Below are 16,271 nucleotides of genomic sequence, written 5' to 3'. Positions count from 1 at the left end.
TTGATAATTGGGAAGTTAGAATGGCATAAATCGGCATCTCCTTCCCAGTGGTTCCTGATGGCCATTAGTGCTGACCACATTGCCGTTGAGTGGCTCGAGGGGGGGGTTGACCACGCTGACTGTGAGCTATGTGGCTTCATAAACTTCAAAAACATTGTGAAAAACAGTTTGGATGGAAGCTTTTGTGAAGGTGATGTAACCACACATGGTTTTGGAGTTGGAAATGAAGCAGAAACTGATGAGCAAGCATTTCTTTGGTGACACACGCTTCTGTTCCTCATCGGGCACTTTTGCAATTTGATGGCATTCGGTGTTTGACATGCAGGATCAGAGTTTGACACTAACCGCGACTGTGTGGTCCGACCCTAGGAACCGATCACGACCTGTTCTGTTTCTGGTTGACAGAGACATCCGGAACAACATAATCAGCCACATCGAGCCTGGGGCATTCCTGGGACTGACAGCCCTCAAAAGACTGTGAGTACAGCTGTAAAGTCTGCTCAGTCATCTTTGTGTTCGGTCATAGTGACGAGTGCAACTGGCTTCCGTTTATACACATTTCATGCTGCTCACTCAAACTACTGGGTCATTTCAAAATATTTATTTTCTATTGTTTTGTTATCATTATTTGTTCTTCACCTTTCGCCCAGGGGACTTACAATTTGAGGTTTGTACATTAAGCCATTCAATGCAGCAAGGCAGTTTTTACTGTATCATTCAACGTAAGTACTTTGGTCAAGGCTACTACAGCAGAGACAGATCTAAACCCCGAACTTATAACTGGAGGGTAACAGCTCTAACCGGTACACTGCCTGCTGATCATCAGGTGTCTTTACACATGTCCATCAAGTTTGCTTCTGGTTAACAGAGGACTTGTGGGAGGTGTCTGCACTGTCAGTCGCCTAAGGCACCTCGCTGTCTGTGGTTCTGTCTGTCTCAGTCTGAGATTTGAGAAGACACCGAGTGACTTAGAATAACATTGCGATTGTCCGACTTGTACACAACTCATACTGACGAACCACCCCCCCCCCCCCGTAAAGCCTACTATATAAAAAATTCAAGTCGCATAAAATGTTTTGTAAGAACAAACAGGCGCTGCTTTGTGACGCGCATCAAAACATTGTACGTCTACAGCGGTTCATCGGCCTGTGGGCAGAGCGCGTGAGCCCCGAGGTAGGACAAAGACTTCCTTCTTTTCAGTCGGACTGTCACGCCCACAACCTCGCCCTGAACAGCCACACCCGAAATCAGAGCAGCGGGGCATAAAGAAGCCGCACCTGCACACCCTGGTTGCGGAATCTCATTTGAAAAACCCGTCTCTCCAGCACTCGAGTGAACCCACAGCAACCTAGCTGTCCTTCCTAGTCTCTCGTTCTCCGCAATCCCTCATTTCCGCTCCCGACGTCCACGACTCCCGGGTACGACGTTGGATGAGAGAAACATGTAAATTCTATGCACCCTGAGCAGGACTTGAACTACACACCCACTGAGCAGCCCAGGAGCTGTGAGGCACCAGCTTTACCTGCTGTACCACCACATTCCCTTTACCTATTTATACAGCTGAGTAATTTTTACTGCGTCAATTCAGGTTAAGTACCTTGATTAAGGGTACTACAGCAAGAGGTGGGATTCGAAGCCAGTTTGTTTGGCTATAAGGTGGCAGCTGCAACTACTGGATGTAATGGAGCCTCTGCACCATGACTATGTGAAATACCTCATTAATATTTGAAGCGGGTGAAGAGGCCCCTGTCCAACCAGTTTAGTTGCAGAAACCCTAACAAAGGATCTATGTGTGTCTGTATAACCCCCTGCTATTCTTTTATTTGCTGTGTTCTGAAGTTCATTATCAGGACCCTTTCTGTCTAGGACACACCCTGTACTTTCACCTCTGACTTTATCCCACTTGATCCCACCTATGGCGCTATCCGGGGTGGGTTCTGCCCAAATCCTCACCTGGCACTTTGGCTCCGACCAAACCCTCAAACTGCTGGCAGCGTGGCACCTGGGGAACGCCCTGCTCCTTTCCTTTGCTCCACCCGGCACCGAGGACTCTAGGCAGCATAATCCAGCATAATGTACGCCTCTGGGGGACGGCCAGACGGGTGGGGGCACCAGCGAGCCCAGATCGCAGACGTATCGCACCTCGTGGCTCCAGGCACTCCTCAACTGGATGAAGGAGCACGTGGGGGGGTGGTCGTTTCACATCGCAGGGATGCAGCTCATCTTCTGGGCTCCGGGGCCAGGTTCTTGAATCTCTTTTGGTAAGGAACTGAAGTCAATGTTCCTGTCTCAGTCATGCTGGCATTTATAGAAGCAGCAGGTGGTGTGGCGGTTAGAGCTGTCACCCTCCAATCAAAAGAATCGGATCTGAATCCCACCTCCCAATGTAGAATTCTTCATCAAGAGAAAAACAGTCAAAATTATCTTGCTGTATAAATGGGTAAATCAGTGAAAGTAGCTCAGTGTACAAACCTCGCATTATCAGTCACCTTGGAAAAAAGTGACATATAGATGAACAAATAATACTAATCATGTCTCTCACCTCAAGCACGGCTCCAGCTAGACAAGTTTGTCTGAATCTGAGGTGTGTGAAGGGAGATAATGGCTTTCATCAGCTTGACATAAATAATCATATTAAGCTCAACCATGAAGCCCCAGGGCAGCACAGTGGGAATAGTCACTGGCAGCTTTTACGCTTTTGCACGACTCCAACCAAAATTGTTCCAAAAGGCAATTTGAAGGAATGAAAAATGGAAACAGTGGTTATGTGTAATCTTTAGCTGTGTGTAATATCTTTTCCTATCTTGACAACATGTTACGTAGCGCATCCATAATGGTGTTTGGATAGGTGGATTTCGGTTAATGATGAGCTCTGATCCCTGTGTACATGTGCGTGTGTTTTGGGTGGGTGTGTGTGTGTGTGTGTGTGTGTGTGCGCGCGCGCATGCCTGTTTTTGCAGAGACCTGTCCAATAATCGAATTGGCTGCCTGACAGAGGACGTGTTTAAAGGCCTCCCGAGTCTCACCAGGCTGTGAGTAGTTGTCCTCTCCATTTCGATCTCCACCCTGCTCCGGGTTCAGTGAGGTCAGGGGTTTTGATTTGACCCAAGTGGCATCATTCTGAAATGAACCGTCTGCTCTGAGTACTTTCATATCCGTGACTCGGTGCATTTGTTTCAGGTACCTTTCAGGGAACATATTCTCTTCTTTGGCACAAGGGACCTTCGATAGTCTCGTTTCACTGAAGACTTTGTAAGTAGAGTCCGTGTGTGTGTCCAGGCCTGACCGTTAGGGGGACTGGATGTGTGCAGGTGTGTATGGCTTGGTCTGGCAGTAGGTGATTAGCTAGATTTTGTGGGGTATCTTGTTTAATCTAGCAGGGGACTGGTGGAGTGTGTAGGCATATCCAGTCCTGACCACTAGGGGAAGTGGCTATATGCGGGGGGTGTGTCCAGGCCGAACTGTTAGGGGAGTGCCTTAGGTGGGAGCATATCCTCTTTGGTCCTTCACGGGAGTGGTTCTGCGAGGGCTTGTCTAGCACTCACCTCATCCTCCTCTATCCCCAGGGAGTTTGAGTCGCCATACCTGCTGTGCGACTGCAATCTACGCTGGCTGCTGCGCTGGCTGAAGGGGCGTAGTATAGGGGTGCGAAACACCCGCTGCTCGTACCCGCGTTCCCTGCAGGGTCAGCTCATCACCTCTCTGAAGCCTGAACTCCTTACCTGCGGTACAGCTCATTCTTTCAGTTTCTACTCTGCCGGTTCAACTGTGGTAAAAAGATGACAACTGTGGGTTTCAATGCCTTGTTCTTGCGTAATCAAATAAAGGTCAACAGTTCTTTAATAAGATGCTTCGAGAAGTGATGCTCAAAGTGCAATTGAGCAAATTTTGTTGACAGACTCTTTTAACTCCACTTGAGTGTGAAGGTCCAAACCGAATCGCTGTGGGATCTTCGGGCAGGTTTTCAGGAACCATAAATCCTTAATCACAGTACTGAGGTTTACTTCTGACTCCAGTCTATTGCTGCCTGAGACACAGTACATCACGGGGCACAGAGTGACTGGGACTGTGCTCTTTTAGCAAAAGTCTGTGGATCTTTGCTACTCAGATCTTGTGTCTGACCCCTGACTGGCAGATGCCCCCCTGGAGCTGCCATCATTCCAGGTGACCCCATCTCAGCGGCAGATCGTCTTCCGGGGTGACAGCCTGCCTTTTCGGTGCCTGGCCTCTTATGTAGATGAGGACATGCAGGTTCTGTGGTACCAGGATGGCAGGGTGGTGGAGCCCAACGCCTCCATGGGCATCTTCATCGAGAGGAAAGTGGTGCAGAACTGCTCGCTTGTTGCCAGGTAGCATCACTGTGCTGTTTCGAATACAGCTCTGAAGAGCCCTTCCATTGCTGTGTGTTCACATTATAGTGGTGTGTGTGTTAGTTAGTGTACAGTCTTCCTCATGCTGACCACACGTTCTCTTCACTACTTCCCGCAGTGCGTTGACCATCTCCAACATCCAGCCAAGCTCCACGGGGAACTGGGAGTGCCGCGTGAGGACGAGCCGTGGGAACAATACCCTCGTTGTGCCCATCTTGGTGCTGGAGAGCGCTGCCAAGTACTGTCCACCGGAGCGGGTCTCCAATAACAAGGGGGAGTTCAGGTGAGGGGGCAGGTCTCCAGTGACAAGGTGAAAGTGTGAGGTTTTGTTTTTGACTTTATAAGCTGCTGTTCCAGATGTGCTGTAGTAAAGACTCTCGTGGGGAGGGGGTGGCCCTGATCAGCGGGGGGTCTCATATGTTCACGGTGGGGGGTCAGTCTGAGTGAGCTGTTCCCGGCACCCCCTGGTGGCAGCGCGTTTCTTAGTGTCTTACCCCTTCTCCCAGTGAGTTTCTGGTCCGAGCGGGTTAACAGAAGGCGCCACAAAGGAAGCAGAGATGCTGCTTCTGGAAGCCAGCTCAGCCAGCCTCTCGGGTACTAGGTTCTAATCCCACCTTCTGATTTGAAAAGAGAAAGTGAATTGAATAGACACCTTTAGCTGAGCAAGCAGTGCACTGAAATCCCCCCATAGCATCTCAAGACTCCTTTCACTCCCAAATATTCTTCAGTAACTTGGATTCTTTCCTTGTCTTATTAATATTCATTCTGCCCTTTGTGCCCCAGTGTTAAAACCAGATGTTAGTGCCAGCTAGCTAGTAAATGACTCACTATCATTAAAAGTTTTTTTTTTTTTTTTTTTCCCCCAGATGCTACATCCCAATTTACTGTCTTTAATTTCTTAATTGATTTGTAATGTTACAGTACAGGAGATTCAGTGTAATGGATTCTGAGTTCTGAGTTATAAAGAGAGTGAAAGTGAATAAGAAATTAGCTTAGCAACTTTCAGCGTTAAGCTACTTGCAGTTATTTATCAATTATACAGCTGGATAATTTTACTGCAGCAGTTTAGGGTAAGTGCTTTGCTCAAGGTTACTACAGCTAGAGGTAAGACTCAAATCTTCAACCTTTGGATCTATAGGCTGCAGCTCTAACCACTGTGCTACCGGCTGTCCTCAATATATTCAGTAATATTGAACATATTACTATCCAAACATATATCCTTTAAATGAAGGTAACCCCAATGGACTACTGAAGTTGTTCCTTTGTTTCTTATCTGGTAATTTTGACAGAAGTATTTTACAGTATTTGATCAATCCATATATCAGTGTGTTCTTACTGTAGCATTTCAGGGCAAGTACCTTGCTTAGGGTTAGTTAGTACAACAGGATTAGGGATTGGAGACTGAACCAGCAACATCCAGGTTATAAGATCCTGGATGCTTCACTGTCTGTTGAGTCCTTAATTATGGCCCTCCTCCTTTCCACACAGGTGGCCTCGTACCCTGGCTGGGCTCACCATGCACCTGCCATGTCACCGCCTGGCCTCTGGCACCGGCCTATACTCTGGCTCCTCAGCGGAGGAGCGGCGCGCGTGGCGCCGCTGTGACCCGGCCGGCTTCTGGGCAGAGGAGGACTACTCCCGCTGCCAGTACCAGAAGGACGTCACTCGCGTGCTCCACATTATCAATCAGGTAAAGACACACACACACATTCCCCCTCTGGTAAACACACACAGCACTATATATAAACTTTTTTTTTATCGTTACTTATATAATATATATGTATACATTTATTTGATGTTTGATTATGTATTAATTTATGTTCCATTATATTACACAGAAAAGGGGCAGCTGGTAGCGTAATGGTTAGAACTGCTGCCTTTGGCCCCGAAAATCACAGGTTCTAATCACATTTCCAGTTGTAGTACCCTTGAGCAAAGTACTTACCCTAAAAATTGCCCTAGTAAAATTAACCATTTGCATAAATGGGTAAATGTAAATAGCTTAACATTGTAAGTTGCTTTTGAAAAAAGCATCAGTTAAACTAATAAATGTCAATAAGTATAACAGTTACTAACAGGACCAGGATCAGCAGGTGGCGTGGTGGTTTGAGGTGTTGTCTTGCAACTCAAAGGCCAGGGATTGAATCCTACTACCTATTGTAGTATCCTTGATCAAGGTACTTACCCAGAATTGATGCAGTAAAATACAGCAAAAGTTACCCTGCTGTAAAAATAAATCAGCGTAAGTCACTCTGGAGGAAAAGGTCAGAAATAATAATAATAACAACAAGAACAATAATAATAATTCATAGAAAAAGAACAGGCTGTTTTGTAAGAGCCTAGAGTTCTAGTACTGGCTAAGAATGCTCTGTGTGTTCGGGAAGTTGAGTACATGGTTTTACATCCAGAACCAGTAGGGCGTCTTATTCCACAGGTTTGGTGCGAGTCCTACGTTGAACTGGAATTCTGGTCCTTCAACCATCTGTTCACATATATACCTGTCCTCAGCCTTGAGCGCCTCTTTCTTTGTAGATGCCTCTGAACCTGACCAACGCAGTCACCACGGCCCGGCAGCTGCTGGTCTACACCGTGGAGGCTGCAAACTTCTCAGACAAGATGGACGTCATCTTTGTGGCGCAGATGATCGAGAAGTTCGGGAAGTTTGCAGAGAAATACAGGGAGGTGAGGTGGAACTGGATAATGTAATGAAGGAGCATGTAGGCAACTATGGCTGTGTGTGTATGTGTGTGTCTGTAACCATGGCAACTCTTCCTGCAGCTGGGCGATGTGATGGTGGACATCGCGAGCAACCTCATGTTGGCAGATGAGCGTGTACTGTGGTTGGCCCAGCGTGAGGCCAGAGCTTGCTCCCGTATCGTCGAGTGTCTACAGAGGATCGTGAGCCACCGCCTGGCCTCCGGCTCCCAGGTCTACTCCACGGTCAGTCTCCTCCTGAACCGCCACTGTCCCCGACAAGCCGAACATTACCATTAACATGCCGTGATGCTGCTGATTCCTAATGGACGCTTCTCCTCGCAGACATCTCCCAACATCGCCCTGGAGGCCCATGCCATCAAGGCCAACACCTTCAATGGCATGACCTGCACATTGTTCCAGAAGCTGAGTCCCGAGCGCACATCCATCAGGGAGCTGAGTGGCCGCGACACCGACATCACGCTGGACCGGCAGCTGAGCTTCAAGTGCAACGTGACAAGCACCCTCTCCTCAATCAAAGTGCGTCCGCACCCATCGAGCGCATTTCGAGTTAAAAAGCAGAGCTCTCTGGTCCGTATCCGCTCACTGCGCGTTTACAGGCGCAACACATCTAGTATCGAGTTCACTGGACAGAGTCACAGTTCTGCAAGTCTGTGCTGAGAGCAAATAAGTTGCTCTGCCATTGAACAGTTTGAGCTGAGATTGTTTAGTACAGCTGTTTCGTACAACTGAATGTTGCAAGTGAAAGCATCTTCTAATCAATAGTAATATCCATCCATTTTCATTAACTGCTTGTCCCGGTCAGAGTCGAGATCGTGCGGAGTCTATCTTGTAATCACTGAGTGCAGTGCCAAAGCCGGGCGCGCCCCGGGTGGGACGCCAGTCTGTCGCAGGGTAGCCATACGTACACGCACTCGCTCACCCATTCACACATTACTGCAGCACCTGGAGGAAACTCATGTAGATATGGGGAGAACAAGAAACTTCACACAGACCGAGCCAAATTGGAACCTACGTTCCAACAACCCTGGTGCTGTGAGGTGACAGCGCTACCTGCTGTGCCACCATGCCGCCCTCAGTTATAATAATAATAATAATAATAATAATAATAATAATACCACCAGTTTGTCATTGTGTGACAGGACTAATGTGAGCGGGGGGGTCCGGTCATGCAACTGATTGGTCATTCCAGTGTATCATATACATGATTTTAAAAAAAAAAAAAGAAAATCATTTTGATGTTAGGGTCACCTGTAATCTTGTATGTAAGTAAAATGTTTTACTTTAACAAAACAGCATAACGTCAAAATAAGACACGATGATCTTAGTAAAAGGGAAGTGGCTGGTGTAATAAAATTCCTTTCAGTTCAATCAAGTTTATGTTATGTATGGAGAGTCGTATGGTTGAAAACCACTTGCAGCGTTTAAATTATTTCTTTTGAACAATTTCTATTCCAGTTTCTTGTTTTGATTTTTTTTTTTTTTTTTTTTTTTTAAATCTGGAAAATAATAACAAAAAAAGTCAAGTACTGATGTAAAAATAATTATGTACTGAAATATCAAGTTATTCCAGTATCTGATCAGCAGAGGTCATCAGCATGAGGGTGAACTTTGATGATGATAATAACAATATTAACAGTAATAACAACAACAATAATACTATTGTGTGAATGTGGCTGGTTTCATCTGTGATGTTTCTGTCTCTCTTTTTCCCCAGAACACGGTAGTCGAAGCTTCACTCCAGCTTCCACCCTCGCTCTTCTCCTCACAGGAGCCCAACCCAGGAAGCTCCCCGGAGGACACTGTCTACAAGCTGCATCTGCTGGCCTTCCGCAACGGCAAGCTGTTCCCTTCCACGGGCAACTGGAGCCTGCTGTCCGAGGGGGGCAAGCGCAGGAGCGTGGCCACTCCCGTTATCCTTACCAAGATAGGTGGGTCTCGGAACAAGAGATCAGAGCACCGGGTGCATTCTGGGATTAGAACCGGCCACCTTCTGACACTTAGACCACCACAGCGGCTCACGTGTTGGCTTGAGGGAAGTTGCTGGCTGACAAGAAAGTTCTTTTGCTACAGACGGCCTTCCACTAAGAGGTCTGAGGCGCCCCGTGAATGCCACGTTGCGACGCCGCACCCTTGGTTCAGATGCTCTGGCCGTCTACTGGAACTTCAGCCTTCTGGGGGGTCAGGGCGGTTGGCAGTCAGATGGCTGCCGAGTGCTGAGGTCCGATGATAACTTCACCACCATCTCCTGCAATTCGCTCAACAACTACGCCGTGCTTGTGGTGAGGAGTCAAACCACTTGTCTGTCCATCCACATGTCAAGGTCATCCACACCTGTATGCGTAACGTCAACACGGTCTCACGTTCTCTAGCAGGACCTGAACGGTGCCGAGTTCTTCTCGTCTAATGTTGAGCTGCTCCACCCCGTCGTCTACGCGACGGCCATCGCCCTTGAGCTCTGCTTGCTGGCCGTCATCATCAGCTACGTCTGCCTCCACAGGTAAGCTAGGCTGCGTCTTCACCCTCTACGTCAGTGTCAAATGACCTTTGGATTCCTCTTGGCTCTGCCCCAAAAGCAACCCATGGATCAGATCTTGTGATCGACAGCTTGTGAAAGGTGGTTCATGTATTAAATTTACATTTATTCATTTGTCAGATGATTTTTGCGATCGGCCCCAACTCAGAGGAAACCAAAGTACATCAACAACACAGGAAGAGCTTTGAACACAGACACACAATTACTGACCCCACAGTTCACCTGTCTGATACCACAATGATGCTGGTTATCATCCCTCAAGTAGCTGCCTATAGATGTGACGTTCAAATATCAAATACGTAGATAATCATAGCAGATAGTGTTAGACTCATTTATGTAGTTGTCAGACGATCAGGAGAAAAGTGGCTCTGAATAGATGGGTTTGAGATTCTTCTTAATCACTAGGAGGGATTCAGCAGGTCTGAGGAACAGATTGACTTTATTCTACCAGTTTACTGCCAAAACTGAGATCTCATGCGCCTTTAATTTTCAACACCTTGTGAGTGGCACTAGGAAGCAGCCAGAGCTGGAGAACTTACTGGGCTGCAGGGAGTGATCAGGTATCAAGGTGAGGGTCCTTTGGCCATGCTGTAGGCTGTAACCATGCAGACAGCCACAAGACGCCAGTGGAGAGAGTTGAGGAGGGGAGATTCATGGGAACACTTTAGCGAGCTCTTGTGAAAATAAATTAGGATCAGTGTGGATCATTATGGGGGTTTCACTTGACTTGAGTGCCTGAGAAATGACCGCTGTGTCTGCTGCTAATAGTGTGTTAACATGAGTGTTGCGGTGATGGATGAGTGAACCAAAGTAAACCAAACTCTGAATCCTTGGTCTTTAACGTAACAGCGGCACATTCTCCATGTGTTAACAGGAGCATTCGGATCAGTCGCAAAGGCTGGCACATGCTGCTCAACCTCTGTCTTCATATGCTCCTTGCGTGTGGAGTCTTCATCGGGGGCATCAACCAAACACGGCAAGCGAGCGTGTGCCAAGCTGTAAGACCGATAACCGTTCATATAGACACACACAAACACTCGTCAGTAGATAAGCCTGTTTTCTCATTGTTTTTCACTGTAAAACTGGTGCATCGGTGCAGGTGGGGATCATTCTGCACTACGCCACCCTTGCCACAGTCCTTTGGGTGGGGGTAACCGCTCGCAACATCTACAAGCAAGTGACCCGCAAGGCAAAGCGCTACGAAGAGCTGGATGAGCCGCCACCTGCTCCCAGACCCATGCTGAGGTAGGACTGCATTTCCCATGATGCACTGCAGTCATCATGCCTGTATTTTCAGTTTCTCAAGTTGTTTTGCTCTTTGTTCTTGGAGGTACGGATCATATGCAGAGTTACTGTGCACAGATATGGCACTAGAGTAGACCTAATACAAATGTAAAAAATCACTATCAGCAACACAAACACAGTTTAGTGATTTGAAGCGGTTTGATTTTGATTTTTTTTTTTTTTTTTGGCAAACATGAAATAGAGGTGGTTATGGTTCAGTGGTCTAAAAGTAAATTTGCCTACCCGCCTTGAAAGTTGCTTTAGTAAAGTTGAACATTTCGAAAGCAACAGCGGAGCATATTTGAGTGCAAGTGTATGTCTGGCCACTAGGTGGCGGAAAAGTAGCTGCTGGGTGTTTTCATCCTGTACTTTCGCGCACTTTATTGTGTGCTATCTGATTTTCTTTTTCCTGCTGACGGACACTATTTGTAGTTTAGTCCTTGTATTTTTATAGGAAAGACCAAAAAACATTGACATCGACAATCTACTGCTATTCCACCAATTTAATTTAACATCGGTGGGGGTAGTAAGTTCGTTACAGTGCAAAGATGCGGATGTGTTTGCGGACTGTTTTTGTGATTTGAGCAAAATTAACCCAGTGAACATTGCAAAGGCGGGTCTATTTGACGTTCATGTTTAACACACCAACATGTCACATGCTGACTGCTGTCGGAGCGCGCTGATCTCCAAGGCTGTATGTGGGTGCAGGGGGTGCTGTCGCCATACCATCGGCTGCTCCGCCCGCGCAAATTTACTGCAAGTCTCCCGTCAGAACTCAACGGCCTGTTTGATACGACTAGGAGCAGCTGCAGCGCTTGGCGTTCCGTACAGCTGAAGCTCAGCTGAAACATTGATCTGGGCATCTTGTTCACATTTGACGGCCCGACTGTCTTGTCCTGCTCTTCAGGTTCTACCTGATTGGTGGAGGGATTCCCACCATCGTCTGTGGCATAACCGCCGCCGCCAACATCAAGAACTACGGAAGTCGAGCCAACGCACCCTAGTAAGTCATCTCCCTGAGATGGATTCCTCTTGCGATGCGTAACATTTCCCACTAAGACCCACCACTGGACACAGCAGTCAAACACAGTGAGCCCTTTTCTCATCTCCAGTCTGATCATCTCGTATAGGCAGAGGACACACTGTATATCCTGGACACTTGGTCTCCAGAAGTCTTTTGTGCCTCATTACCAGCAGCTATTTATAGCTTGCAGCTCAGCACTGTGTGGTGCCTCGTTTGGAAGTTTCCTCCTTCGGCAGTGACAGCTGTTTCGCCTGCGTGCCGGCAGCCGGTGCTTCTCGAGCCACGGCTCTCAACTCTTCTGAGTTTAATTAATGTTGCTGCCAGGAAAAGAAAGCGCATGGTTGGGCAGAGTAACCCTCAGAATGGAAACCCCAGACTTACCGTGCCGCTGGTTTCTCTGTGGGGGGTGCAGTAGCGAATTGGGTTTTGCCGGGGCCTGTTCTCTGGCAGGTCTGGGGTTCGAGTCCTGCTTGGGGTACCATGCGACGAACTGGCGTCCTGTCCTGGGTGTGTCCCCTCCCTCTCCAGCCTTGCGCCCTGTGTTGCTGGGTTAGGCTCCGGTTCACTGTGACCCCGCTTGGGACGAGCGATTTCGGACTGTGTGTGTGTGTGTGTGTGTGTGTGTGTGTGTGTGTGTGTGTAGATTCTGTATCACTTCCAAGGTGACTTTTAATGACGGTTAGATTAGAAAGTATCATAATTAAGTTCCGCTGGACCTTTCGTAAGGACTCCAGAGGTTTAGGGATTTAAAAGGGCGAATTTTATTTTCAATCATCTGGGCACTTGTTAGTTATCCATTTTAATCTCATTATGTATTTAAGGAATGTCACCTTTTCCCAAAGAGATTTGAGCTAATAGGAAGCGTGATAATCACAGTTTGACTTTCTGGATTTCGGCAAGATCTGCTTCACCGTAGCCTCAGATTTGCCTTGGGGATTGCTGTTAAACATACCCGTTCTGTAAACATCTGCTGAAGTGTTATGAGTCACATCTGTCTTCTTACCACTCCACCGCTGTAAGAAGATGAGAGGAGAGCAGTACCTTTGTAGTCTGAAAACAGCAGGAAGTGACTACAGAAACTGGAGTCTGTGCCACAGTATTAGCCACCGTCACCTCCCAGTGTCAGGTGGCTGACTGCTCTCTGCAATTTTGCTTCCCTTTCTCTCTTTGGCAGCTGCTGGATGGCGTGGGAGCCCAGTCTGGGTGCCTTCTATGGACCAGCGGGCTTCATCGTCCTGGTGGACTGCCTGTACTTCCTCAGCATCCTGGTGCAGCTACGCAGACACCCGGAGCGCCGCTACGAGCTAAAGGAGCCGGCCGAGGAGCAACAGCGATTAGCGGGTGGCAGCGAGCACGATGACGGTGCTGCCCTGGACTCCGCCTCCATGTCCCAGGGAAACCTTCTGGCCCCATCGCAGTTGGCCCTGGAGAACGAGCACACGTTCGCAGCACAGCTGCTGGGCGTGGCCCTGTCGCTGCTGCTCTTCGTGGGGCTCTGGTCATCGGCAGCACTCGCTGTCTCCCAGGACCGCCCTCTGGACCTGCTCTTCTCCTGCTTCTTTGGGCTGGTGGCGCTGGCGCTCGGTGCTTTCCTTGCTGCGCACCACTGCATCAACAGGGAGGATGTGCGGCACCAGTGGGCGGCGGCCTGCTGCGTTGCGAGGCGGGACTATGCCGTGCAAGTCAACGGCACCCCTGCTGGTTCCAGTGCCCGAAATGGGGAGACGCCAAAGTGTCCCAATAGCAGCGCTGAGTCCTCCTGCACTAATAAGAGCACCGCCAGCATTAAAAACTCCTCTCAGGGCTGCAAGCTCACCAATCTGCAGGTGGAAGCAGCACAGTGCAAACCCCTCGCCATCCATGTCCCCACCCCCAGCAACGGCGTTGCCGTGCAACTGGACAACAGCCTGACAGAGCACTCGCTGGACAATGACATCAAGATGCACATAGCCCCGGTGGAGGTTCCCTTCCGCTCCAACGGACACGCGGTCCGCCACCACCACCGGAGCCGGACGCGGGCTCACCGGGCCAGCCGCCTGGCGGTGCTACGCGAGTACGCGCACGACGTGCCCACCAGCGTGGATGGCAGCGTGCAGAGCGGCCCATCCCGCAGCCGCCACGCCCACAACGGCCACATCCGCAGCCGCCGGGCCGCCTACATGGCATACCGTGAGCGACAGCAGAGCCTGCATCAGCAGGACAGCAGTGACGCCAGTGCCTCGCTGCCTCGGCGCAGCTGCAACCTGGACAAAGGTGGAACCCTTACTGTGGGCGGAGCTAGAGGCAGGACTGCAGCAGTGGGGTGGGCGGAGCCACATTCTTCTGCCCTGCCCACCACGGTGAAAGACTGCGTAAAGCATCCCGTTAATACAGAACTTGAGGCCTCCTCCAAGAGCTACGGACTGAACCTGGCCACCGAGAGTGGGGTGGTGAAAGCCGGTGGGCAGAGCGTCCCTCTGCTGGGCACCGAGAGCAACGGGAACATCAAAACGGGTCTGTGGAAGCACGAGACCACGGTGTAGCACCCCCCCCCCACACACACACACACCAACCCCCCACCCCCAGCGCCATTGATTTCACATGTGAATCCACGCAACTGTGCAGAGGACGCTGCTGGACTGAAAGTGGACACAGCGTTTACCACTTGACAAATTATCTATTTTTGTATCATTTAATCTTGTTTGATATTCAGCTCTTCAGTTTTTGTATGTGAAACTGCACGACTGTCACTGTTGGCCTGTAGGTGTACAGCAGGCTGGTCTTCCTTGTTTCCAGATGTGCTTTTATGTAATAAATACAGTGTGTGCGAATCCCTCAAGCCCTCTGTGTGCTCGAGTTCGGCTTCTCAGCCAAGCGAACCGCATCCTGGCGGCTGTGCCCGGAGCGTCACCTGCCGGGAATGCGGCTTTTAACTGCAACCGGGAGGGTCGCGCCGGGTATTGCAGCCAGGATCCGGAATTGTGGAGGTGCCTGGTGATGCTTGTGCCTCCACAGTCCTTGTGTGACAGACAGGAGGCGCTCTGACTCCCCGGTGAGAGAAGGACGGTAATTTCTGGTCTCTCTCTCCCTTCAGCACCTCGATCTCCCGCTGTTCCCCAGCAGGGGGTTACAGTGAAGGTGGGGAGAGAAGCGGGAGTGGAAAAGGAAGTTTACTGCTACAGCTTTTGTATATCGATAAAGACAACTAGACAAGCCTTGAGGAAACTTTTTGGGAAGGAATCATGAAATTGTAGGCAGAATTCAGCCAACAGTAAACTGTTGAGCCAAGGTCACAGAGGGCATCTCTTGAGATGGTCTTTAACTACAAGGTAGCAGGTAGCATAGTGGTTAGAACCACTGGGCCTTTGGACTCTAAGAACAAAAGTTCAAATCCCACCTCCTGTTGTTGTAGTACCCTTTAGCACGGTTACAGTAAAGTACTGTAAATGAGAGAGTAAAAATTTCCCTGCTGTATCCATGGGTAAATGAGTGTATGTAACTAAACTTTGCAAGTCTCTTTGGAGAAAAACATCAGACGAATGAATGCAAATAAGGCACCTTGGACCAAGATCATCAGCTAGATGGTGATGGTTATGATGATGAAAATAACTACTGGTGGGTATCATGGGAAACACTGCTTTGGGGCAGGGATCTCCAGGTGATGACTGAAGGTGACATTCTCCCATAGTAGCTGGAGAACGAGCAGCGATGGTCTTATCCATGCTGGAACAGCCGGCCGCCCCGAACCTGAGTCTGAGAGGTGTTTCTTCTCAGATCCAGCAGCACCCTTAAGCAACCCAATCTAATCTTATCCTGGGGGACTCTTGGAGCCAAAGGGCAGATGGTGTGTGACGCAGGTGAGGATCAAAGGAGCTGGAGAGAGGGCCCTGTACCCACCCCCGTACCCGCTGCGTGTTCACACTTGCACCTCTTACCTGTGCTGCTAATTTCTTAACAAGGACAGATGGCTGGTTATTAGCTCTGTGTTACTGAGTGTCTTCAGAGCTCTGGGGCAGGATGGGAGGGCAGGTGTCCTTCACAGGGTCTCCCTAAGATGGGAATGTTTTTCACATGTTCCCCGTGACCCCGTATGGGACAAGCGGTTCTGAAAATGTGTGTGTGTGTGCGTGTGTGTTGATTCCATCTGAAAAAATATCTTAACGCACAAATAGTGTAACACTTACTGTCATCACCTTGCAATCAGAGAACCGGGCTTTGAATCCCACCTCTTGGTGTAGTAACCTTCATCGAGGTACATACCCTGAACCGATACGGTAAAAATGACCCAGTTGTGTAAATGAGTAAATCAGTAATTGACTTGGTGTACAAACTTCACACGACAAGTTGTAAATAGAAAGACAAG

At 49.0% G+C, this 16,271-nt stretch overlaps 1 protein-coding gene across 2 annotated transcripts in view; it reads left to right on the top strand.

The window, feature by feature from the left end:
- adgra3 (adhesion G protein-coupled receptor A3) overlaps positions 1-14,737 on the top strand; it is a 30,169-nt gene extending 15,432 nt beyond the window's left edge. Inside the window, exons 3-19 of one of the 2 annotated variants that reach the window (XM_029252285.1) lie at positions 406-477; positions 2,961-3,032; positions 3,181-3,252; positions 3,567-3,727; positions 4,136-4,349; positions 4,489-4,653; positions 5,859-6,060; positions 6,903-7,052; positions 7,149-7,310; positions 7,410-7,604; positions 8,803-9,016; positions 9,159-9,367; positions 9,461-9,585; positions 10,496-10,619; positions 10,721-10,866; positions 11,813-11,908; positions 13,104-14,737. In XM_029252285.1, coding sequence (XP_029108118.1) covers positions 406-477; positions 2,961-3,032; positions 3,181-3,252; positions 3,567-3,727; positions 4,136-4,349; positions 4,489-4,653; positions 5,859-6,060; positions 6,903-7,052; positions 7,149-7,310; positions 7,410-7,604; positions 8,803-9,016; positions 9,159-9,367; positions 9,461-9,585; positions 10,496-10,619; positions 10,721-10,866; positions 11,813-11,908; positions 13,104-14,451 — 3,727 coding nt within the window. In that variant the 3' untranslated portion in view covers positions 14,452-14,737. Of the gene's footprint in view, positions 1-405; positions 478-2,960; positions 3,033-3,180; positions 3,253-3,566; positions 3,728-4,135; positions 4,350-4,488; positions 4,654-5,858; positions 6,061-6,902; positions 7,053-7,148; positions 7,311-7,409; positions 7,605-8,802; positions 9,017-9,158; positions 9,368-9,457; positions 9,586-10,495; positions 10,620-10,720; positions 10,867-11,812; positions 11,909-13,103 lie in introns of both variants that reach the window. The other variant, XM_029252284.1, reaches the window with a different exon arrangement.
- The last annotated feature ends 1,534 nt before the right edge of the window (positions 14,738-16,271 follow it).

The sequence above is a fragment of the Scleropages formosus genome, chromosome 5, assembly GCF_900964775.1.
Source record: "Scleropages formosus chromosome 5, fSclFor1.1, whole genome shotgun sequence".
Lineage (NCBI taxonomy): Eukaryota > Metazoa > Chordata > Actinopteri > Osteoglossiformes > Osteoglossidae > Scleropages > Scleropages formosus.
Note: the sequence above shows the minus strand (reverse complement) of the source record. Positions and strands in the feature narration are given on the sequence as shown.